Source organism: Lithobates pipiens, unplaced genomic scaffold, assembly GCF_037356315.1.
Source record: "Lithobates pipiens isolate NorthernLeopardFrog02 unplaced genomic scaffold, aLitPip1_a1.2 Scaffold_8, whole genome shotgun sequence".
In the NCBI taxonomy this organism is placed as follows: domain Eukaryota; kingdom Metazoa; phylum Chordata; class Amphibia; order Anura; family Ranidae; genus Lithobates; species Lithobates pipiens.
Window position 1 is genome coordinate 465,163,142 of NW_027507903.1, and position 18,727 is coordinate 465,181,868.

The following is an 18,727-nucleotide window of genomic DNA, read 5'->3' on the forward strand; positions in this document are numbered from 1 at the left end:
TATTTTTTTTAATTTCCAGGGAAGGCAAATATTAGCTGATAAAAGCTCAACTTTATTGGTTTTAAAAGTTAATACATTACTAGTTTTTTATGCCTGAGAGTCTGTTAAAATATTCTCAATTCTGATAAGATCCTCAAATGTTTGATTTTTGTCCAGGAAAGTTATTAAAACTTCTTTTCCATAAACCAGCTTGTGACTTATTTTTAGATAACAATAATTCCCAAGCTTTCCAAAATATCACTAAAACCACTTGTGTATTTTGGAGCGATGAATTTTTACCAATAGAAATAAAAGTCCATCTTAACCCATCCCCACTCTACTTTAAGCAGATTTACGGTTTCATGGGCAGCCATATTCTTAACTAGGCTATTTTTTTTTTCTTTTATAAACTGGAGTTCTACTTTATAAAAGTGTTCTGTGCTCCTATTGAGATTTAATTTATTGTCTTCCTTTGTGACCACAACAGAAAATGTATCCAGTGGCTACAGAAAAAGCAAGAGGAACTTCAGAGACAATGCTGGAAGGCGGCCCTCTGGCACCTAAAGCGAGGATGCCAAAGTACCCTTCCGTCTCCACCCAGTGCATTTTAATTTGCCATCACAAAAACAAAAATGTACATTTTTTATAAAAAAAAAAAGTAAAAAAAAAAAAAAGAAAAAACATCAATGGTTAAAAATAAAATTGGGGCTAACTACAAACATTATTCTGCAATTTGTCATTAAAAACAGCAAAGGGAAAAAGGGAATGAATGAAGAAGTTAATACAAGCTACCTAGGGTTCACTAAGATGTAATAAGGGGCCAAAAAATGTTTATTTTTTATATTGTTTTTATTTTTAAGTAACAGTAACTTATGAATGAAAGTCACAATTGTAGATTTCATGATAAATGATTGCAGAGCTGTCAAACTAATTGCTCAGTCCTGCAGATTACAAGGGGAGAATTTGGTTCTTCTTGTGTAGTCATACGAAGTCTGTGACATCCGGGTGCTATGCAATATTCACTCGGAGCACAAAGAACTCTCGATACAAAGTGGGTAACTGTCAAAAATGTGTGGATTAATGCTTTAAAGTAACTATGTTGTAGTACTTTGCTAGAACCTCTCTTATCTTCCAGCTATTCCCAGCATGTCAGGATGTACAAACTAAAACACATATTTTGGGGAGACCTATTATCCTAGCATAGACGCACAAATAAATAAAATAAACTATAACAATACATAATATGAAATGAAAACAAATGCTTGGATGGATTTTATAAAGGACCGGAAGATTTAAAAATATTCTTTCAAATTACATATTTTGAAGGAATTCAGAAATGTATTTTTATTAATTTTACATTTAATATAATGGTTACATAAAAGTATTTCTATAATCAGAATATAAGATATTCTAGATATATATAAATGATCATAACTTTTATATCTTTCTATAATATTGTATGCATTATGGGACATATTAATAAAGAGGTGAATGTGATATTCACTGACGATGAACCTCAGCACTAGAAGTATACACATGCAGTGAATTATTAGTGCATGTCACATGTACTGCTTTAGAAATATACCCAAGTCAGGTCTGTATCCCCTTATATAATCCACCACTTTATGTTTCAAACTTGATGGAAACAGTTAATGACGTACGCTATATAATATTACAAAGAACCTCTGTTTGCAGGGAAAAAGAAGCACAATATTAGGTTTTGACTGTCCAATATAGTCACATTAATAGGTTGAAATTGAAAAAAAAAGTCTATCAAATTCCACCATAGGACAAAACTAAATGAAAACCTGCATCATCAGAACCTTAAATGCACAGGTAGTCCAGAGGAAGGAAATAAAACAGTTAAAGTGTGGTTCAACTTGCTCCAACCGGGAAAAAAACTGCTGCCTTATCCCCCGATACATTTGTTTACTCCCTGTATCAATAATCTAGTTGTTTTAATTACCTATATTAATAGTCATTTTATTTTGTACATTTAGAAACACCTAGCCTGTTTTTGAACAATCTACAGACCTGGCTAGAAATAGCTCCCGTGGAAGTGTGTTCCAACCTCTTATAGGTCATTTGCACTGATCTTAAATGATAAGTCAACCTTTGGAACATAATACACATGCCAACATCTGCAGCCTCTCCCCCTGCTCCCTGTGACGCATTGGCCCACACGGACGTATCATTCATTCACAGTTTCCTGTGAATGAATGCCTACATTAAGTATCACCAGCCATTGCGGCTGATGGCTTCTAGTTCTCAATGAACCGCAAGGGCGCTGGTGAGCACTCTCGTAGTCCCATTGATCTTCCTGCTCTCAGGTAGCTGCCTGCCTGTACAAGGTACGAGCAGACAGCTATGCTGAGAGTCTGCCTGAGATTGCACCGTGACTTGCTGATCGTGGGTGCAATGCTCTGTAGGCTCCTTAGAAAAAAAAAAAAAATAAATGCACTTTTCTTTACCTGTAAGAAAAAGGTGATTATTTTTTTTAAAAGGTGAACGTATCCTTTAAAATGTATTCAAATGTTGCAGCCAAATGGGGAAAACTCCTATTTTATATTTGTTACATCCTTCCATTTATATAGCATACATATTTGAAAATTGCTGCTTACCTTTTTACATTCCTAAAAATCCTATCTGGCTTTCACCTTCCATGTAATGTCGGGGGACAGGGCTGAGAGGGTTATGTTTACCATAATTAACCATGTCTGTACTGTGCTTGCAGATGTTTATTATCTGCTGTAAACTAGATATGACATCTGCGTCCCAATTTGAAGTGAGCAGCTTTTCACCAAATTTAATATCGGGACCATTGTGATCATATCCCGCCTTAATAACCTCTTTTCAAGAGAGAATACATTTAGTTTAGTTATGCTTTCCTCATAGCAGATCTCCTTCATGTCCTTATGGATTGCTCACATGGGCGGCCGGAGGAACGTAAAAGCAGTTTTACTGCCCCTATGAACACATGTAATTTGTGCATGGCAGATACACATATGTAAATGTGTTTTTCAAACATCACGCAATGACTTCATATTTTAGGCAGTTTATCCTATAGGATTGGTATTTGTTTTTTGATAGATTAAAACCTTTCACCCAAGGTTACTGAAGCATATATCAATTTTAGCATCATCATATACTACTGGTTAAAGTGTAAGTGTATCTAAAAACAAAACTTTTGTAGTAAAAAAAAAAGAAGCAGAGTAGGGCAGAAAAGGGTTAGCAACCCTGGCACGTATTGATGCCTGTGTCCCTGCTTAGATTTTCCCCCTATATTTGAACTGTCACCAGAACAGGAGATGAGGGAACATTTTCCAATGGGGACATTTATTCTGGGGACAACTGTCCCCAGAAGTGAATTTCGCCTCACTTTACTCTACTCTACTTTACATACTCTAATTCTGTGTTATATCTACAGTACAGGAAATTAAGAGAAATCTCCCTAAAGGTACATGGATGGGAAAAAAATTGGCAGAAATGTTATCCTTACCCCACCATACCTCAAAAAAAAAATGGCTTTAGATAGATTCACTCAACTTTCATCCAAAGCAGTTTTTACATAGAATTCAATTAGGGAAAAAATGGGTAAATCTTGGGTGAAAGCATTAGCAAACACACCCCTTTGACTTACCAAAATCATGTAAATAACTTGCCTATCTAAATAATTTTACATGTTTTTTTTAAGAATATGTCAAATATTAACTTTTTTTTTAAACTGTAATTGTATCTGACAGCTAGTATTATTAAGGAGATGAGAGCAGTTTTTTAAATAAAAAATCTTCCAGTTTGCATGTGATAACCATTAATGGCTGTCATAGTTGTCATCTGTTCCCATCACAAGGGGAAGACCCAAAGGGGTGTCAGAACCAGAAACACACACACACCAAATTTTGTGCACATACCGTAAGAGATGAACCTTTTGGGGTAAAACCCTTCAATGATTTCTTTTCGTCTGATACTCCCTCCTCTTCCTGTTTTTGACGTTTCTCTGCAGCTTCTGCTCTTCTTCTCTCTCTTTCCTCCTTCTGTCTCTTTTTTTCCTCCTACAAATACAGGAAAGATTTTATGATGGAAAACTGTTTTATTCGATCCCAAAACTGATATTTTAGTTGTGGCTGAATGCACGTAGACTGAATTACCCACTGCACTTGTGAGAAATGCTGAGTGAGAAAATTCTCCCTCTGTAGATTCTGCATTTGTTGCCCTTAGAATGGGCTCTCGCACAGCACTGCGTGACAGTTGCATTTTGGGCTCATTCACACCAGCGCTTGTGTATTAAGGTGCACATAAAGAGTACACCCTGCCGTGTATTCAGGATAGACACTACAATGCCTTGTAAAATCAATAGCAGTGCTTTCTTTTTCCCCTTTTTTTAACTTTATTTAACTTGACATTTAATTCTGAAAGAGTTGAGATGAATTATACGCATCAAAATGCGCAGTGCAAAAATAAACTGAAACAAAAGAACAAAAGACAAATTGTCTTATCTATGGATTGGGACTGTGTTGGGCAACACTTCACAGTGCATCCCAACAGGACTGGCATGAACAAGCCCTTGGGCTGGGTTCACACTATTGCACATTGGATGTGGATTTCCCTGCATCCATTTTGCATAGCAGGAGATTGTGGCTGGCTCTCTATGGAATTCGGGCTGAAATCGGATCTGAAGCAGTGAATGGAGACGGACTAGACCCCTGCTGTGAGCCGCTGCGTTCTTAAGTGTGAACCCGGCCTCAAAGTCCAGATTCAAACATAATTTTTTTGTTTCATTTTTCATTGAACAAGTGTAGATTACAGCCAATGTTGGGTTTTTATTGCTGCCTGTGTCTCAATTGGAGAGTTATCCCCTCACTTCCTGTCAGGAGAAGAAGTAATGTGAAATCTTTTCAACAGATAGCATTAAAAAAAAAAAAAACTAACACATTTTAAGAAAGCGGGGAAGGGTTAGAACTTTTGACAGTGTTTTTATTTCTGTCAGTACCTTCCTGTCCCAGTGACAACCACATTCAATATTTCTTATACAGGAACAGGAAGTGAGGGAAAATCTCCCCAATGGGGTCTCAAACAAAAATAAACACCAGACAGAAACTGGAGATCTTCCTTACTTTATCTAAAACTACAAAGGAAAACATTTTGGTTGGAGTTAAGCCCCATAATTATTATTTCAACACAGTGGGGTTGATTTACTAAAACTGAAGAATACAAAATCTAGTGCAGTTCTACATAGAAACCAATCAGCTTCCAGGATTAAGCCCAGGTTCGCACTGATGCGGGTTATAAATTGCGCGAGTTCAGCTGAACACGCACAATTTCAAACCAGCAATGCAATCCAACTTTGGAGGAGATTTGACAAACATCTGTGTAGGTACAGGAACTACTTTTGGGAATCGGCAATTGGCAATAATAGCTGCCAATTTGGCATGCAATTTAACATGTCAAATTGCATTCCAAATTGGCCCAATGTGAACGTGGGCTTATTGTCAAAGCTTAATTGAACAAGTTGAAGTTAGAAGCTGATTGGCTACCATGCACAGCTGCACCAGATTCGAAATGCTCTAGTTTTGTTAAATCTCCCCCCAGTGAGTTATGAGTGTTATAGGTGGGTAAAGCCAGGAACCCTAGGTGAAGTTTTGGGCAGATCTAAAGAGCTGGTGGGTGGAGCTGGGAACTAGAGATGTTTAGATCTTGTAGGCTTCATGCACACATCTATACAGGGGTTTTACAGTGTGCAGAGCCTGCGTAATGACGTTCCCGGGACTGCTGCTGTGTACAGCTGACAATTGAGATGCATTATGAGAGACAGTTGGACTCAGCGACACACTAACTGGAGTATATGCAGGTGTTTTATGCCCAAGTTTCTCAACTCCAGTCCTTAAGTACCCCCAACAGGCCATGTTTTCAGGCTTTCCATTAGTTTGCATCAGTTGAGGGAAATCCTGAAAACATGACCTGCTGGGGGTACCTGAGGACTGGAGTTGAGAAACATTGCTTTACACAACCCTCTGCGCTCAAACCTGTACATCTGCCTCGACTAATGCATTGTAATGGACGGCTGTATGCCGCATGTCATTATGCAGGCTCTGCACACTGCAAAGGCCCCTGTAAGGCTGTGCACATAAAGCCGAACGAAACTCATGGGAGATAAAAGTGTCTGGTGGGTGGTTACAAGGTGTCATCAATTAACCAACATTGAAATATCTGCCCCTATTATTCAAATTTAAGAAAAAAGTTTAAAAAAAGCCTTCTAATGTCCTAGAGCTTTGTGATTTACATTTCAGTATTTAAGTACTAATTTGTAACATTCAAAGAGACTCTGTCACTGGGCCAAAAATGTCAACACAAAAACTTATCATAAGCTTATAGTATATCCACATTTAACCTTTTTTAAACAAGGTATTACCTGCAAAAGCCTCCCTTGTGTAGCAATTTAAAAGCCCTGAGCCTGCTGCTGTCTTGGGATGTCAGGAGCCCCAGCAGACTCAGAGCTGTCACTGAAGTTGCCCTTCATCCAGCATAAAAGGTTATGTAGGGAGGGGAGGAGTGGAGGAGCTGTGCCAGCACAGAGATATAGACACCTCCAGAAGAGGAGGAGGCTATAAAATACTAGGCAATTAACTCTTCCTGGAGAAGTCAAATTTTTTAGCAAGTTCAAAGGCGCATTATAAGCGATTAACAACATTTTTTGGAAAGAAAAAAACTATGAAAATAAGCATTTAAAATACTTGATATATCTGTTCTTTTACCTGCAATTATCTTAAGCTGGTGACAGGGTCTCATTAAAGAAGCACTCTAGTAAGAGCAATTCTTTTCTAACATGGTTCTATAGTAATAACAATGCCAAACTACAAAATAAAAATTTGAGCTATTCTGGTCCAAAATATCCGATGGCCTTGTCTCTAATATTAATTTTGTATTGGAGACAATGTAAGCTTTATCTGTGTGTGGAGCTGCTTTTCCTGCCACAAAGGGGTACTGTTACACTGGGGTGGCAGGTACGTTAGCGATAAAACTAGCAGTGCTTTACCGTCGTGTTAGGCTTTAGCTGTGCTTTTTGGTCACTAGCGGGGCATTAATAGTGCCCGTGGTGCCGTGCTTCCGAAACGCTTTTCAGGTGCCTCGGAAGCTCTGCTCATTCACTTCAATGGACAGGGGCGGTGTGGGAGCACTGTATACAACGCTCCAACACCGCCCCAAAGATGCTGCTTGCAGGACCCTTTTTCCCGTCCCACAAGCGCACCGCCCCAGTGTGAAAGCACTCTGGCTTTCACACTGGAGAGGCATGAGAGGCAGTTTTCAGGCGCCTTACATGCACTATTTTTATCGCTAAAACACCTGAAAACTGCTCCAGTCTGCCAAGTAGCCTAATAATGGTGAGGAAAGAAGCCTGAACACAGTATAGGGCAGCAGAATGTGAAGAAGCTGACCGCTCCCGCTAAGCCATGTGTGGCTAACTTATTAGGGTCTATTATTACTTGTACACTCAGGGTACGTCAAAGGGTATAATCGAAATTCCACTTTCCTGCCAATCAAAGTTGTGTAAAAAAAGGAGAGGGCCCATATATAAGCCAAATGATAGAATAAAACATGTACTTTCAAATAAAGCACAGAAAGTAAATGAAACTGTATACAGTAATGTCTTGGGGCTTTGCTAATGTAATTCTTTGGTGGCAACACTCATTCATTTTGTATTTTATTTTTGGATGCAACAAGAGTTTTAGTCATACTTGAGGATACATTTTTTCATGATGCCACACATGCATTTGTTTATACCAGTCTGTTCCTAATTATAACCAAAACTATGATGGTTTGTAATACATTTTAATTCTAATTTTTGGAATGCTCCAGAAGAGTGAACTGAAACAGGAAGTTATTAACAATGTCTAACTTTTTTCAACTTTTTTTAATGTTAACCTTTAGAAATTTGTTTGAAAATGAAAAATGTGCCCAGATTTGCAAAAAAAAATAAAAAATTGTTATTAGATTATTGAACAATTGAATCGGAATGCGTGGGCACCATTATTTCCAAAACTAGAGAGGCATTTTATCGTTAACTGTTCCTAAAATTGTGAAAATCGAGATTGATAATGATGAAGTCCCACCTCTTCTTTGGCTTTTCTCTCTGCCTCTTCCTGTTTTTTCCTCTGCTCCTCCTCTTCCATAAGCCTCTTCCTCTCCTCACGTTTTCTCTTCAGCTCCTCCAGTTCTGCTGCAGATTGCTGCTGTTTCTGCTTCAGCTTGTCAACCTCTCCGGGGTCCGTCTCACCTTTACGACGGCGCAGGTCCTCAAATTTTTTACCTGCTTCCACCTTTGTTCCAGAGTCCGCCTCATCGCCACTCGGCTGTCCTTTCACCCCACTTAAAGGAAACCACATAAATGCATTTGCTAAGTATATAACACACAAGATATACATGTAGTCATCATTTCTAGCTGAAAACTATTCATCAGATTTGGAAGATGTACCTTTTGTTTTAACCTTTTAATAACCAGAGTTCAGACAAAAGCAATGTCAGTTAATTGGGCATTTAACTCTATTACTCATTTTTCAAACTGAATCATTTCTACATTTTTGGGGGCATATGGGGATTTATTTTTTATTTTTTGGTACATTGTTTAACCCCCCTGATGGTATTCCCGAGTCTGGCTCGGGGTGGAGATTTTATACCAAAAGCGGTAACCCCGAGCCAGACTCGGGACCGCATTGCTGACTGAGGTTACTTACCTTGTCCCCTGGATCCAGCGATGTCCCCCCCCGCTGTACGAGCGAGCCACACTCCGCTCGATCTATCACGGAGCCGATCTCCGTTCCCTGCGATCGTTGCGGTGCACCGGGACGGAGAACGGCGCCAAATTCAAAAAGTGAAACACACAGTATTCATAGAGTATAATGTAATATATATAATTTTTTTTTTTTACATTTTATATTTTTTGTTAAACCACTGTGCTGTCTTTTTTAAAACTTGTATTTATTTCTTTGTGCAAAGTGAGTGCACAAAGAAATAAACACTATGCCAGCTAGAGCCAGAGAGGCTTATCTACGAACAAACCTCATGTGATTAACGTGTTAGGCCCCTTTCACATGATAGGCCTGCTAGGATCCGCTTGTCCGTTTTTTTAAGGCGGATCTGAGCGGGCCACCCATTGACTTCTATGGGTGGGGCAGATATCAGCGGAGATGGGTCTGCTGACACCCGCTTGCCATCCGATCCGCTCAAAACAGACGAATGGCGATAGTTCACCATCCATCCAGTGGAGTGGATGAAAACGGACAGATGGATCAGTTTCTGTCCGATCTCCCATAGAGGGCAGCGGAGCTCCGACAGGTCCATCCCTACACAGTGAGCAGAAACCGAGCTGTCATCCGCCGGCTCAGCAGTGATCAATGGAGCGATCTCCCGCTGAGCTGGCAAAGTCTGCTGAGTGGATCCACCCCCTGTGAAAGGGGCCTTACAGTTGTCATGGTTATCACATTATTGGTAACCATGCTGATGGTTTACTGATCGATAATTAAAGCCTATTTATGTGGCAATTCTTTTTTCACTACCTAAGATAAAAAGTAGCATACATTGTTTGCTGGGGATGAACTAGGTTTTTAAAGTGGTTCTAAAGCCTAAACATTTTTTACCTTAATGCATTCCTTGCCTCGGAAGAATTTACCCACTTCCTGACCAGGCCATTTTTTACGATACGGCGCTGCATCGTTTTAACTGACAATTGCGCGGTCGGCGCTGCTGTACCCAAACAAAATTTGATGTCTCCTTTTTTTTTACCACAAATAGAGCTTTCTTTTGGTGGTATTTGATCATCTCTGCGGTTTTTATTGTTTGCGCTATAACTAAAAAAAGACCGTACATTTTTAAATAGAAAACAATATTGTTTACTTTCTGCTATAATATATATATATAAAAAAAAATATAAAAAAATCATGTACAGTATTCATCAGTTTAGGCCAATATGTACTCTGCTACATATTGTTGGTAAAAAATTGCAATAAGTGTATATTGATTGGGTTGTGCAAAAGTTATAGTATTTACAAAATAGGGGATAGATTTATGTACTTTTATGTTTTTACTTGTAATGGCGATATTGGCACTTTTTGAGGAACAGTGGCATTATTACAGTGATCAGTGCTAAAAAAAATGCACTGATCAATGTATAAATGACACTGGCAGGGAAGGGTTTCACACTAGGGGGCAATCAAGGGGTTATCTGTGTTCCCTGGGTGTGTTCTAACTGTGTGGAGGATGGGATCACTGGGACAACACAGAGATTGCTGTTCTTGATCACTAGGAACAGCAGATCTCAATGTTGTCCACTGTCAAATGGAGATCCACCTTCTTTACATAGGCAAATCCCCATTCTGCCTCTCTGTACTGTGATCGCAGGTGGCTGACGGACATCGAATGGACCCACAGTATATTACACAAAACAATGTACAAGTACGTCGCTTCATGCAATAGAGCCACCCTGCCGCAGTATATGTGCAGTGGGTGTTCTTAAAGTGGTTAAGGAACATTTTTTAGGCATCAGCACCCTCCCTTTTTACTTGCCTGAGCCCTCATTTGATTCATTGCTGTGCATGTCTACAGCTCTTGTCTCCTCCTCACTTCCGGGTCTCTACTGGGGCACTGCTGCTGTCAATTAGAGGCAGTGACGAGGGAGCGGGGGCAGGGCCGAGTCCTGCTGTCTGTGTAAATGGATGCAGCAATGGGGCTCAGGAAAGAGCGAGCATGCACGAGTGCCCCTATGGGAAGCAGCTTCCCGTGGGGGCACTGGTCAGAGAGTAGGTGCCAGGAGCACCGGAAGGGGACCCGAGAAGAGGAGGTTTTGGGACACTCTGTGCAATTCCGTTGCATAGAGCAGGTAAGTATGGAGATGTTTGTTATATTTATTTTTTATTACCTTTACAATCTCTTTAAAGAGGAAGTAAAGGCACTTTAAAAAAAAAATGCAACCTGCAAGGCAAAGGCATAATGAGTTAGTATGCATAGCATACTAGCTCATTATAAATAACTCACCTGAGAACGAAGCCCCCGAAGCGGTCCTCCTCCTTTATCTTCACCGCTGCCATGTATCCTGGAGTGAGTTCCGGGTCTCACTGCTCCAGCGCTGTGATTCGCCGGAGCCGCGTTGACGTCACTCCCGCGCATGCGTACGTGAGCCGACACGAGCGGCATATCGCCATGATCTGCAGCGTGCTCAGTGCATGCGCCGTAGACAGCGGTGCCTGTCTTTTTGTAAATATCCTATACGGTTTAGGAGATATTTCTTGGACCCACAGATAAGCTTTAATCTAGGCTTACCTGTAGGTCAAAGTGGTTTGTAAGGGTTTACAACCACTTTAAGTTATATGTAATCTCTACACAGAAAGACATAAAAAGTATACATGTTATCTTATAATTTGTCCCATTGGCCCACTTTCCTCCTCCAAGACACCTTGGTGTATTAGCTCCGTATCTTGGTGGAGGAAAGTGATGAAGGAGCTGTCAAACAATGGATGTCTCAAGCGCTTGGGACATCCTGTAATTGAGGGGTCCTAATGTCAAGGTGAGCAGATATCCATTATCAGAGGTGGAACAGTTGGCATGGTGACACAATATAAGTGTGTATACACAAGGCATCTGCACACGTCCCGTTTGGAAGAGCACTAAATACACTTTATTTATTTAAAGCGGATGTTTTCATTAGATGGAATTTATACATGAACACTCAACTTCTAAGATTTTATACACAGTTTATCACTGTGGGTTTGTTCATAGCTGCACTGTTTTTTGCTGCATGATTTTTTTGCTTTACATTATATATATATATATATATATATATATATATATATATACATACATACATACACATACATATCCACAGTATATTTACAATTGTGCTCATAAGTTTACACTCTGGCAGAATTTATGATTTCTTGCCCATTTTTTAGAGAATATAATTGATAACACAAAAACGTTTCTTTCACTCATGGTTAGTGTTTGGCTGAAGCCATTTATTATCAGTCAACTGTGTTTACTCTTTTTAACCACTTTCAGACCGGACCATTTTGCTGGTAAATGACCAGAGGTCTTTTTACACTTTGGCACTGCGCTGCTTTAACTGGTAATTGCGCGGTCATGCAATGTTGTACCCAAACAAAATTTGCGTCCTTTTCTTCCCACAAATAGAGCTTTCTTTTGATGGTATTTGATTGCCTCTGCGATTTTTATTTTTTGCGATATAAACGTAAAAAGACCGCAAATTTTGAAAAAAAATGATATTTTCTACTTTTTGTTATTAGAAAAATCCAATAAACTCAATTTTAGTCATACATTTAGGCCAAAATGTATTCAGCCACATGTCTTTGGTAAAAAAAAAGTCAATAATTGTATATTTATTGGTTTGCGCAAAAGTTGTCACATCTACAAACTAAGGTACGTTTTCTGGAATTTACGCAGCTTTTAGTTTACGACTGCCTATCTCATTTCTTGAGGTGCTAAAATGGCAGGGCAGTACAAAACCCCCCCAAATGACCCCATTTTGGAAAGTAGACCCCCTAAGGAAATTGATAAGAGGCATGTTGAGCCCATTGAATATTTTATTTTTTTGCCTCAAGCCATTGAATAATGACAAAAAAAAAATTTTTTTTTTTTTTTACACAAAGTTGTCACTAAATGATATATTGCTCACACATGCTATGGGCGTATGTGAAATGACACCCCAAAATAAATTCTGCTGCTTCTCCTGAGTACGGGGATACCACATATGTGGGACTTTTTGGGAGCCTAGCCGCGTACGGGGCCCCGAAAACCAAGCACCGCCTTCAGGCTTTCTAAGGGCGTAAATTTTTGAGTTCACTTCTCACTACCTATTACAGTTTTGAAGGCCATAAAATGCCAAGATGGCACAAAACCCCCACAAATGACCCCATTTTAGAAAGTAGACACCCCAAGCTATTTGCTGAGAGGCATGTTGAGTTCATGGAATATTTTATATTTTGCCACAAGTTGCGGGAAAATTACAAACTTTTTTTTTTTTTTTTAACAAAGTTGTCACTAAATGATATATTGCTCATGCATGCCATGGGCATATGTGAAATGACACCCCAAAATAAATTCTGCTGCTTCTCCTGAGTACGGGGATACCACATATGTGGGACTTTTTGGGAGCCTAGCCGCGTACGGGGCCCCGAAAACCAAGCACCGCCTTCAGGCTTTCTAAGGGCGTAAATTTTTGAGTTCACTTCTCACTACCTATTACAGTTTTGAAGGCCATAAAATGCCAAGATGGCACAAAACCCCCACAAATGACCCCATTTTAGAAAGCAGACACCCCAAGCTATTTGCTGAGAGGCATGTTGAGTCCATGGAATATTTTATATTTTGCCACAAGTTGCGGGAAAATTACAAACTTTTTTTTTTTTTTTCACAAAGTTGTCACTAAATGATATATTGCTCACGCATGCCATGGGCATATGTGAAATGACACCCCAAAATAAATTCTGCTGCTTCTCCTGAGTACGGGGATACCACATATGTGGGACTTTTTGGGAGCCTAGCCGCGTACGGGGCCCCGAAAACCAAGCACCGCCTTCAGGCTTTCTAAGGGCGTTACAGTTTTGAAGGCCATAAAATGCCAAGATGGCACAAACCCCCCCCAAATGACCCCATTTTGGAAAGCAGACACCCCTAAATTTAGGGGTACACTAGTGAGACTAGGTAATAAATGGCGGGTGCCCTGAAACTATAAAAAAATAACTAACCAACCAGCGTCACCTGTAACAGTTATATGGTGATCACTGGTGAAAGGGTTAACTAGGGGGCAATTAGGGGGCTTCATGCGGTAGTATATGGGGGTCCCTGGCGCTATAAAAAGCTGCGGCGAACCTAAATACCTACCTGCCTAACTAGCGTCACCTGTGACACTAATACAGCGATCAGAAAAACGATCGCTTATTAGGCTGGGTTCACACTGGAGCGATGCGGGAATGCCACGAATGCGCGGCGGGTTCCCGCATCGCATGCCTCCCGGCGGCAGTTCACACTGCCCTATGCGAACTGCTGGGAGTGTCAGTGAAATGTTACTGACACCCCCAGATCAGTTCGCATATCACAGTGCGATCTGCAAACTCGGATCGCATGGTGTGAACACCCATGCGATCCGATTCTGCTGCGGGCCAAAAAAAGGGTCCCGTGCGAATTTGCGGCGGGTGCGGCGGGTGCGGCGAATGGCTGAACTCGAATCGCACAGAGATCGGATGTGATTTGCACTGCAGTGCGGTGCGAATCACATCTGTTCTCATAAACCGCTGCAATGTGAACCCAGCCTTAGTGACACTGGCGACGGGGGGTGATCACGGGGTTAAACCTTTATTGGGGGGGTTAGGGGGGTACCTTAGAACTAAAGGGGGCTAACCCTAACTGCCCTAACAGTTATTAGTCACAAATGACACCCGCCGGGTGATCAGGGGGTTAAACCTTTATTAGGTAATAAATGGCGGGTGCCCTGAAACTATAAAATAATAACTAACCAACCAGCGTCACCTGTAACAGTTATATGGTGATCACTGGTGAAAGGGTTAACTAGGGGGCAATCAGGGGGCTTTATGCGGTAGTATATGGGGGTCCCTGGCGCTATAAAAAGCTGCGGCGAACCTAAATACCTACCTGCCTAACTAGCGTCACCTGTGACACTAATACGGCGATCAGAAAAATGATCGCTTATTAGGCTGGGTTCACACTGGAGCGATGCGGAAACGCCGCGAATCCGCGGCGGGTTCCCGCATCGCATGCCTCCCGGCGGCAGTTCACACTGCCCTATGCGAACTGCTGGGAGTGTCAGTGAAATGTTACTGACACCCCCAGATCAGTTCGCATATCGCAGTGCGATCTGCAAACTCGGATCGCATGGTGTGAACACCCATGCGATCCGATTCTGCTGCGGGCCAAAAAAAGGGTCCCGTGCGAATTTGCGGCGGGTGCGGCGGTTGCGGCGGGTGCGGCGGGTGTGGCGGGTGCGGCGGGTGCGGCGAATGGCTGAACTCGAATCGCACAGAGATCGGATGTGATTTGCACTGCAGTGCGGTGCGAATCACATTCGTTCTCATAAACCGCTGCAATGTGAACCCAGCCTTAGTGACACTGGCGACGGGGGGTGATCACGGGGTTAAACCTTTATTGGGGGGGTTAGGGGGGTACATTAGAACTAAAGGGGGCTAACTCTAACTGCCCTAACAGTTATTACAGTCACAAATGACACCAATGCAAAAAAAAAAAAAAAAAAAATGACATTGGTGTCACTGTGACTGGGGGGCAGGGGTAATTGGGGGGGTGATCGGGGGGTAAAGGGGGGGTGTGAGTGTGCCTGGCATGTTCTACTGTGTGTGTAGAGTGTTGGTGCAACTCACCGATCCGCTCTCCTCCGTGTCGGAACGAAAAATACCGACACGGAGGAGAGAATACATCACTTCCTCTCCTGTGTTTACATTACAGGAGAGGAAGTGATGTCACCGGGGATTTCTATTCGTCGGGAGCGATCGCGAGGGGGTGGCCATGAATGAATGGCCGCCCCCTCGTCCCGGATCGCTCCCGGACGAAAACCGACCGCCGCAGGCACCGGGCGGGGGCCCGATCGGGCCCCCGACCCGCGGGAGGCAAGGGACGTACATGTAAGTCCTTATGCCTGCCCGTGCCATTCTACCGACGTACATCGGCGTGCGGCGGTCGGCAACTGGTTAAATCATAATCACAACACAAATTACCCAAATGACCCTGATCAAAAGTTTACATACCCCAGTTCTTAATACCATGTATTGCTCCATTTAACATCAATGACAATGTGAAGTCTTTTGTGGTATTTGTGGATGAGGCTCTTTATCTTCTCAGATGGTAAAGCTGCCCATTCCTCTTGGTAAAAAGCCTCCAGTTCCTGTAAATTCTTGGGCTGTCTTGTATGAACTGCACGTTTGAGATCTCTCCAGAGGGGCTCAATGATATTGAGATCAGGAGACTGAGATGGCCACTCCAGAACCTTCACTTTATTCTACTGTAGCCAATGACAGGTCGACTTAGCCTTGTGTTTTGGATCATTGTCATGTTGGAATGTCCAAGTACATCCCATGAGCAGCTTCCTGGCTGATGAATGCAAATGTTCCTCCGGTATTTATTTTTTTGGTAACATACTGCATTCATCTTGCCATCAGTTTTGTCCACATTTCCTGTGTCTTTTTAGCTAACACATCCCCAAAACATCAGCGATCCACCTCCATGTTCCACAGTAGGAATGGTGTACCTTTCATCATAGGCCTTGTTGACTCTCCAAATGTAGTGTTTATGGTTGTGGCCAAAATGCTCAATTTTGGTCTTATTACTCCAAATGACTTTGTGCAAGAAGGTTTGAGGCCTATCTCTGTGCTGTTTGGCATATTGTAAGTGGGATACTTTGTGGCATTTGCATAGTAATGGCTTTCTTCTGGCGACTCGACCATGCAGTCCATCTTTCTTCAAGTGCCTCCTTATCGTGCATCTTGAAACGCTTTCAGAGAGTCCTGTATTTCACCTGAAGTTATTTGTGGATTTTTATTTGCATCCCGAACAATTTTCATGGCAGTTGTGGCTGAAATTTGAGTTGGTCTACTTGACCGTGGTTTGGTTTCAACAGAACCCCTCATTTTCCACTTCTTAATTAGAGTTTGAAAACTGCTGGTTGGCATTCTCAATTCCTTGGATATCTTTGTATATCCCTTTCCTGTTTTATACAGTTCAACTACCTTTTCCCGCAGATCCTTTGACAATTCTTTTGCTTCCCCCATGACTCAGAATCCAGAAACGTCAGTGCAGCACTGAATGAAAGATGCAAGGGTCTGTCAGGAGTCCAGAAACGCATTGACCTTTTATACACACACACTAATTACAAGCAAACAGATCACAGGTGAGGATGGTTACATATAATAGCCATTCAAACCCCTTTGTGTCTACTTGTGTGCATTTTATCAGGCCAAAATCACCAGGGTGTGTAAACTTTTGATCAGGGTCATTCGGGTAGTTTGTGTTGTCATTATGATTTAAAAATAGTAAACACAGTTGATTGATAATAAATGGTTTCACCCAAACACTAACCATGAGTGAAAGAAAAGTTTTTGTGTTATCATTCATATTCTCTGAAAAATGGCCAATAAATCATAAATTCTGCCAGGGTATGTAAACTTATGAGCACATATGAATATACACACACACACAGTAAGTATTTGTATATATACTATATACTCTCTCTATCTTTCTCTATAATATATATATATATATATATATATATATATATATATATATATATATATATATATATATATATATATATATATATATATATATATATATATATATATATATATATATATCAATGATCATTTTCATATATGGATTTTACTATTCTTTAATCATTTAATTAATTAATGTATGTGAATTTGTACATTTATTTCAAATTGTATATTTATTTCAACTTTTTTGGGGGTTTATTTATTGAATGGTATAAGCTGTAATTAGGTTTAGGTGCTAGCGCTGCACTTGTATTGGAAAGCTACTAACGGTGAAAATCAAAGCAGCACAGTGATGACTTAATATTTCTCTCACTCTGCTTTCTCCTTCTATCAGCATGCTTTTTGTCACATGAACTGATTAGGCTCCTTATGCTGTTTCTTCCTCTCTGACTCTCAGCTCTGCTGTATAGGTTATTGCAAGAGGTTGATACCAGGTCAAATCCAGGCACTTACACTGTTTGCATTAAAACTAGTACATTTATTCATATATGCATGATTACAAAAAATTTGTTATTTTATGTCTGCCTAGATATCAGCTTTAACAACGGTTTGTGATTCATAATAACAATTGAATTTTAGATGGATACAAAGTGGATAGAAAACACAGTAGGAAACTATAATGTAAACTGGAATGCAATGTAGGAATTTTCTAGCCTGAGAATAAATAGGCTCTTGAAGTTTGCTGGAACTGCTCTGTGAACTCAGAGGGCAAAATAGCCAAAGTAAACTTCTTTCCCAAGCCACTCTCGGGTCAAAGATGACAAGTTTAGTCCAATCACTTCACATTTACAAATATGACGTGTCAACCAGCAGCTGTGGAATCTGGTTATAATTGCAGAAAGATCTAAATATAGCTGGGGGAGGGGGGGGGGGGGACTAACTTTGATGGTCAGACATCAAATGTACATGCAAGGCTTTAGAGAGGCAAGCAATAATAAAAATGTCAAAAAAGCAATAAATCAATTATCCTCTTTGTACTGTAACCCTACACAGAACCATATACAAAAAATGTGAAATATTTATTTTCTTTGTATTGTATACCTGCAGAGATATCTTTACATTCATATATAAAAACTTTAATACATTTTGAATATACAGGGAGTCCCAAGTTACGATCATCTGACTTGAGAACGACTCCTACTTATGAACAGCAGGTGGTGGTGCCGGCGGGCACATCGGAAAACGACGTTCGAAAACATCGGAAAACAGCAGAAAAAAACATTGGAAAACAGCGGAAACGCCGTTCTGCACATGCGCATCAGGATTACGAACAAATCCGACTTCAGGATGAACAGGCAGTCTCTAACCTGTTCGTAACTCGGGGACTGCCTGTACAGTAAAACCCTGGTTTGAGAGCGTTTTGCAAGACAAGCAAAACTTTTAAATAAATGTGGACTTGATATACAGGCGATGTCTTGATATACAAGTAGCGTCATGTCACAACTGAA

The 18,727-nt window shown here is 40.8% G+C and overlaps 1 protein-coding gene across 5 annotated transcripts in view; it reads right to left on the minus strand.

Annotated features, from left to right (window-relative positions):
* The window catches only part of CALD1 (caldesmon 1), a 238,067-nt gene that overhangs the window by 25,004 nt on the left and 194,336 nt on the right, over positions 1 to 18,727 (minus strand). For all 5 annotated transcript variants that reach the window (XM_077468528.1, XM_077468532.1, XM_077468529.1 and 2 more), the window contains 2 exons: positions 8,088 to 8,343; positions 3,891 to 4,031 (listed from right to left, as the gene is read on the minus strand). In XM_077468528.1, coding sequence (XP_077324654.1) covers positions 3,891 to 4,031; positions 8,088 to 8,343 — 397 coding nt within the window. The remainder of the gene's footprint in view (positions 1 to 3,890; positions 4,032 to 8,087; positions 8,344 to 18,727) is intronic.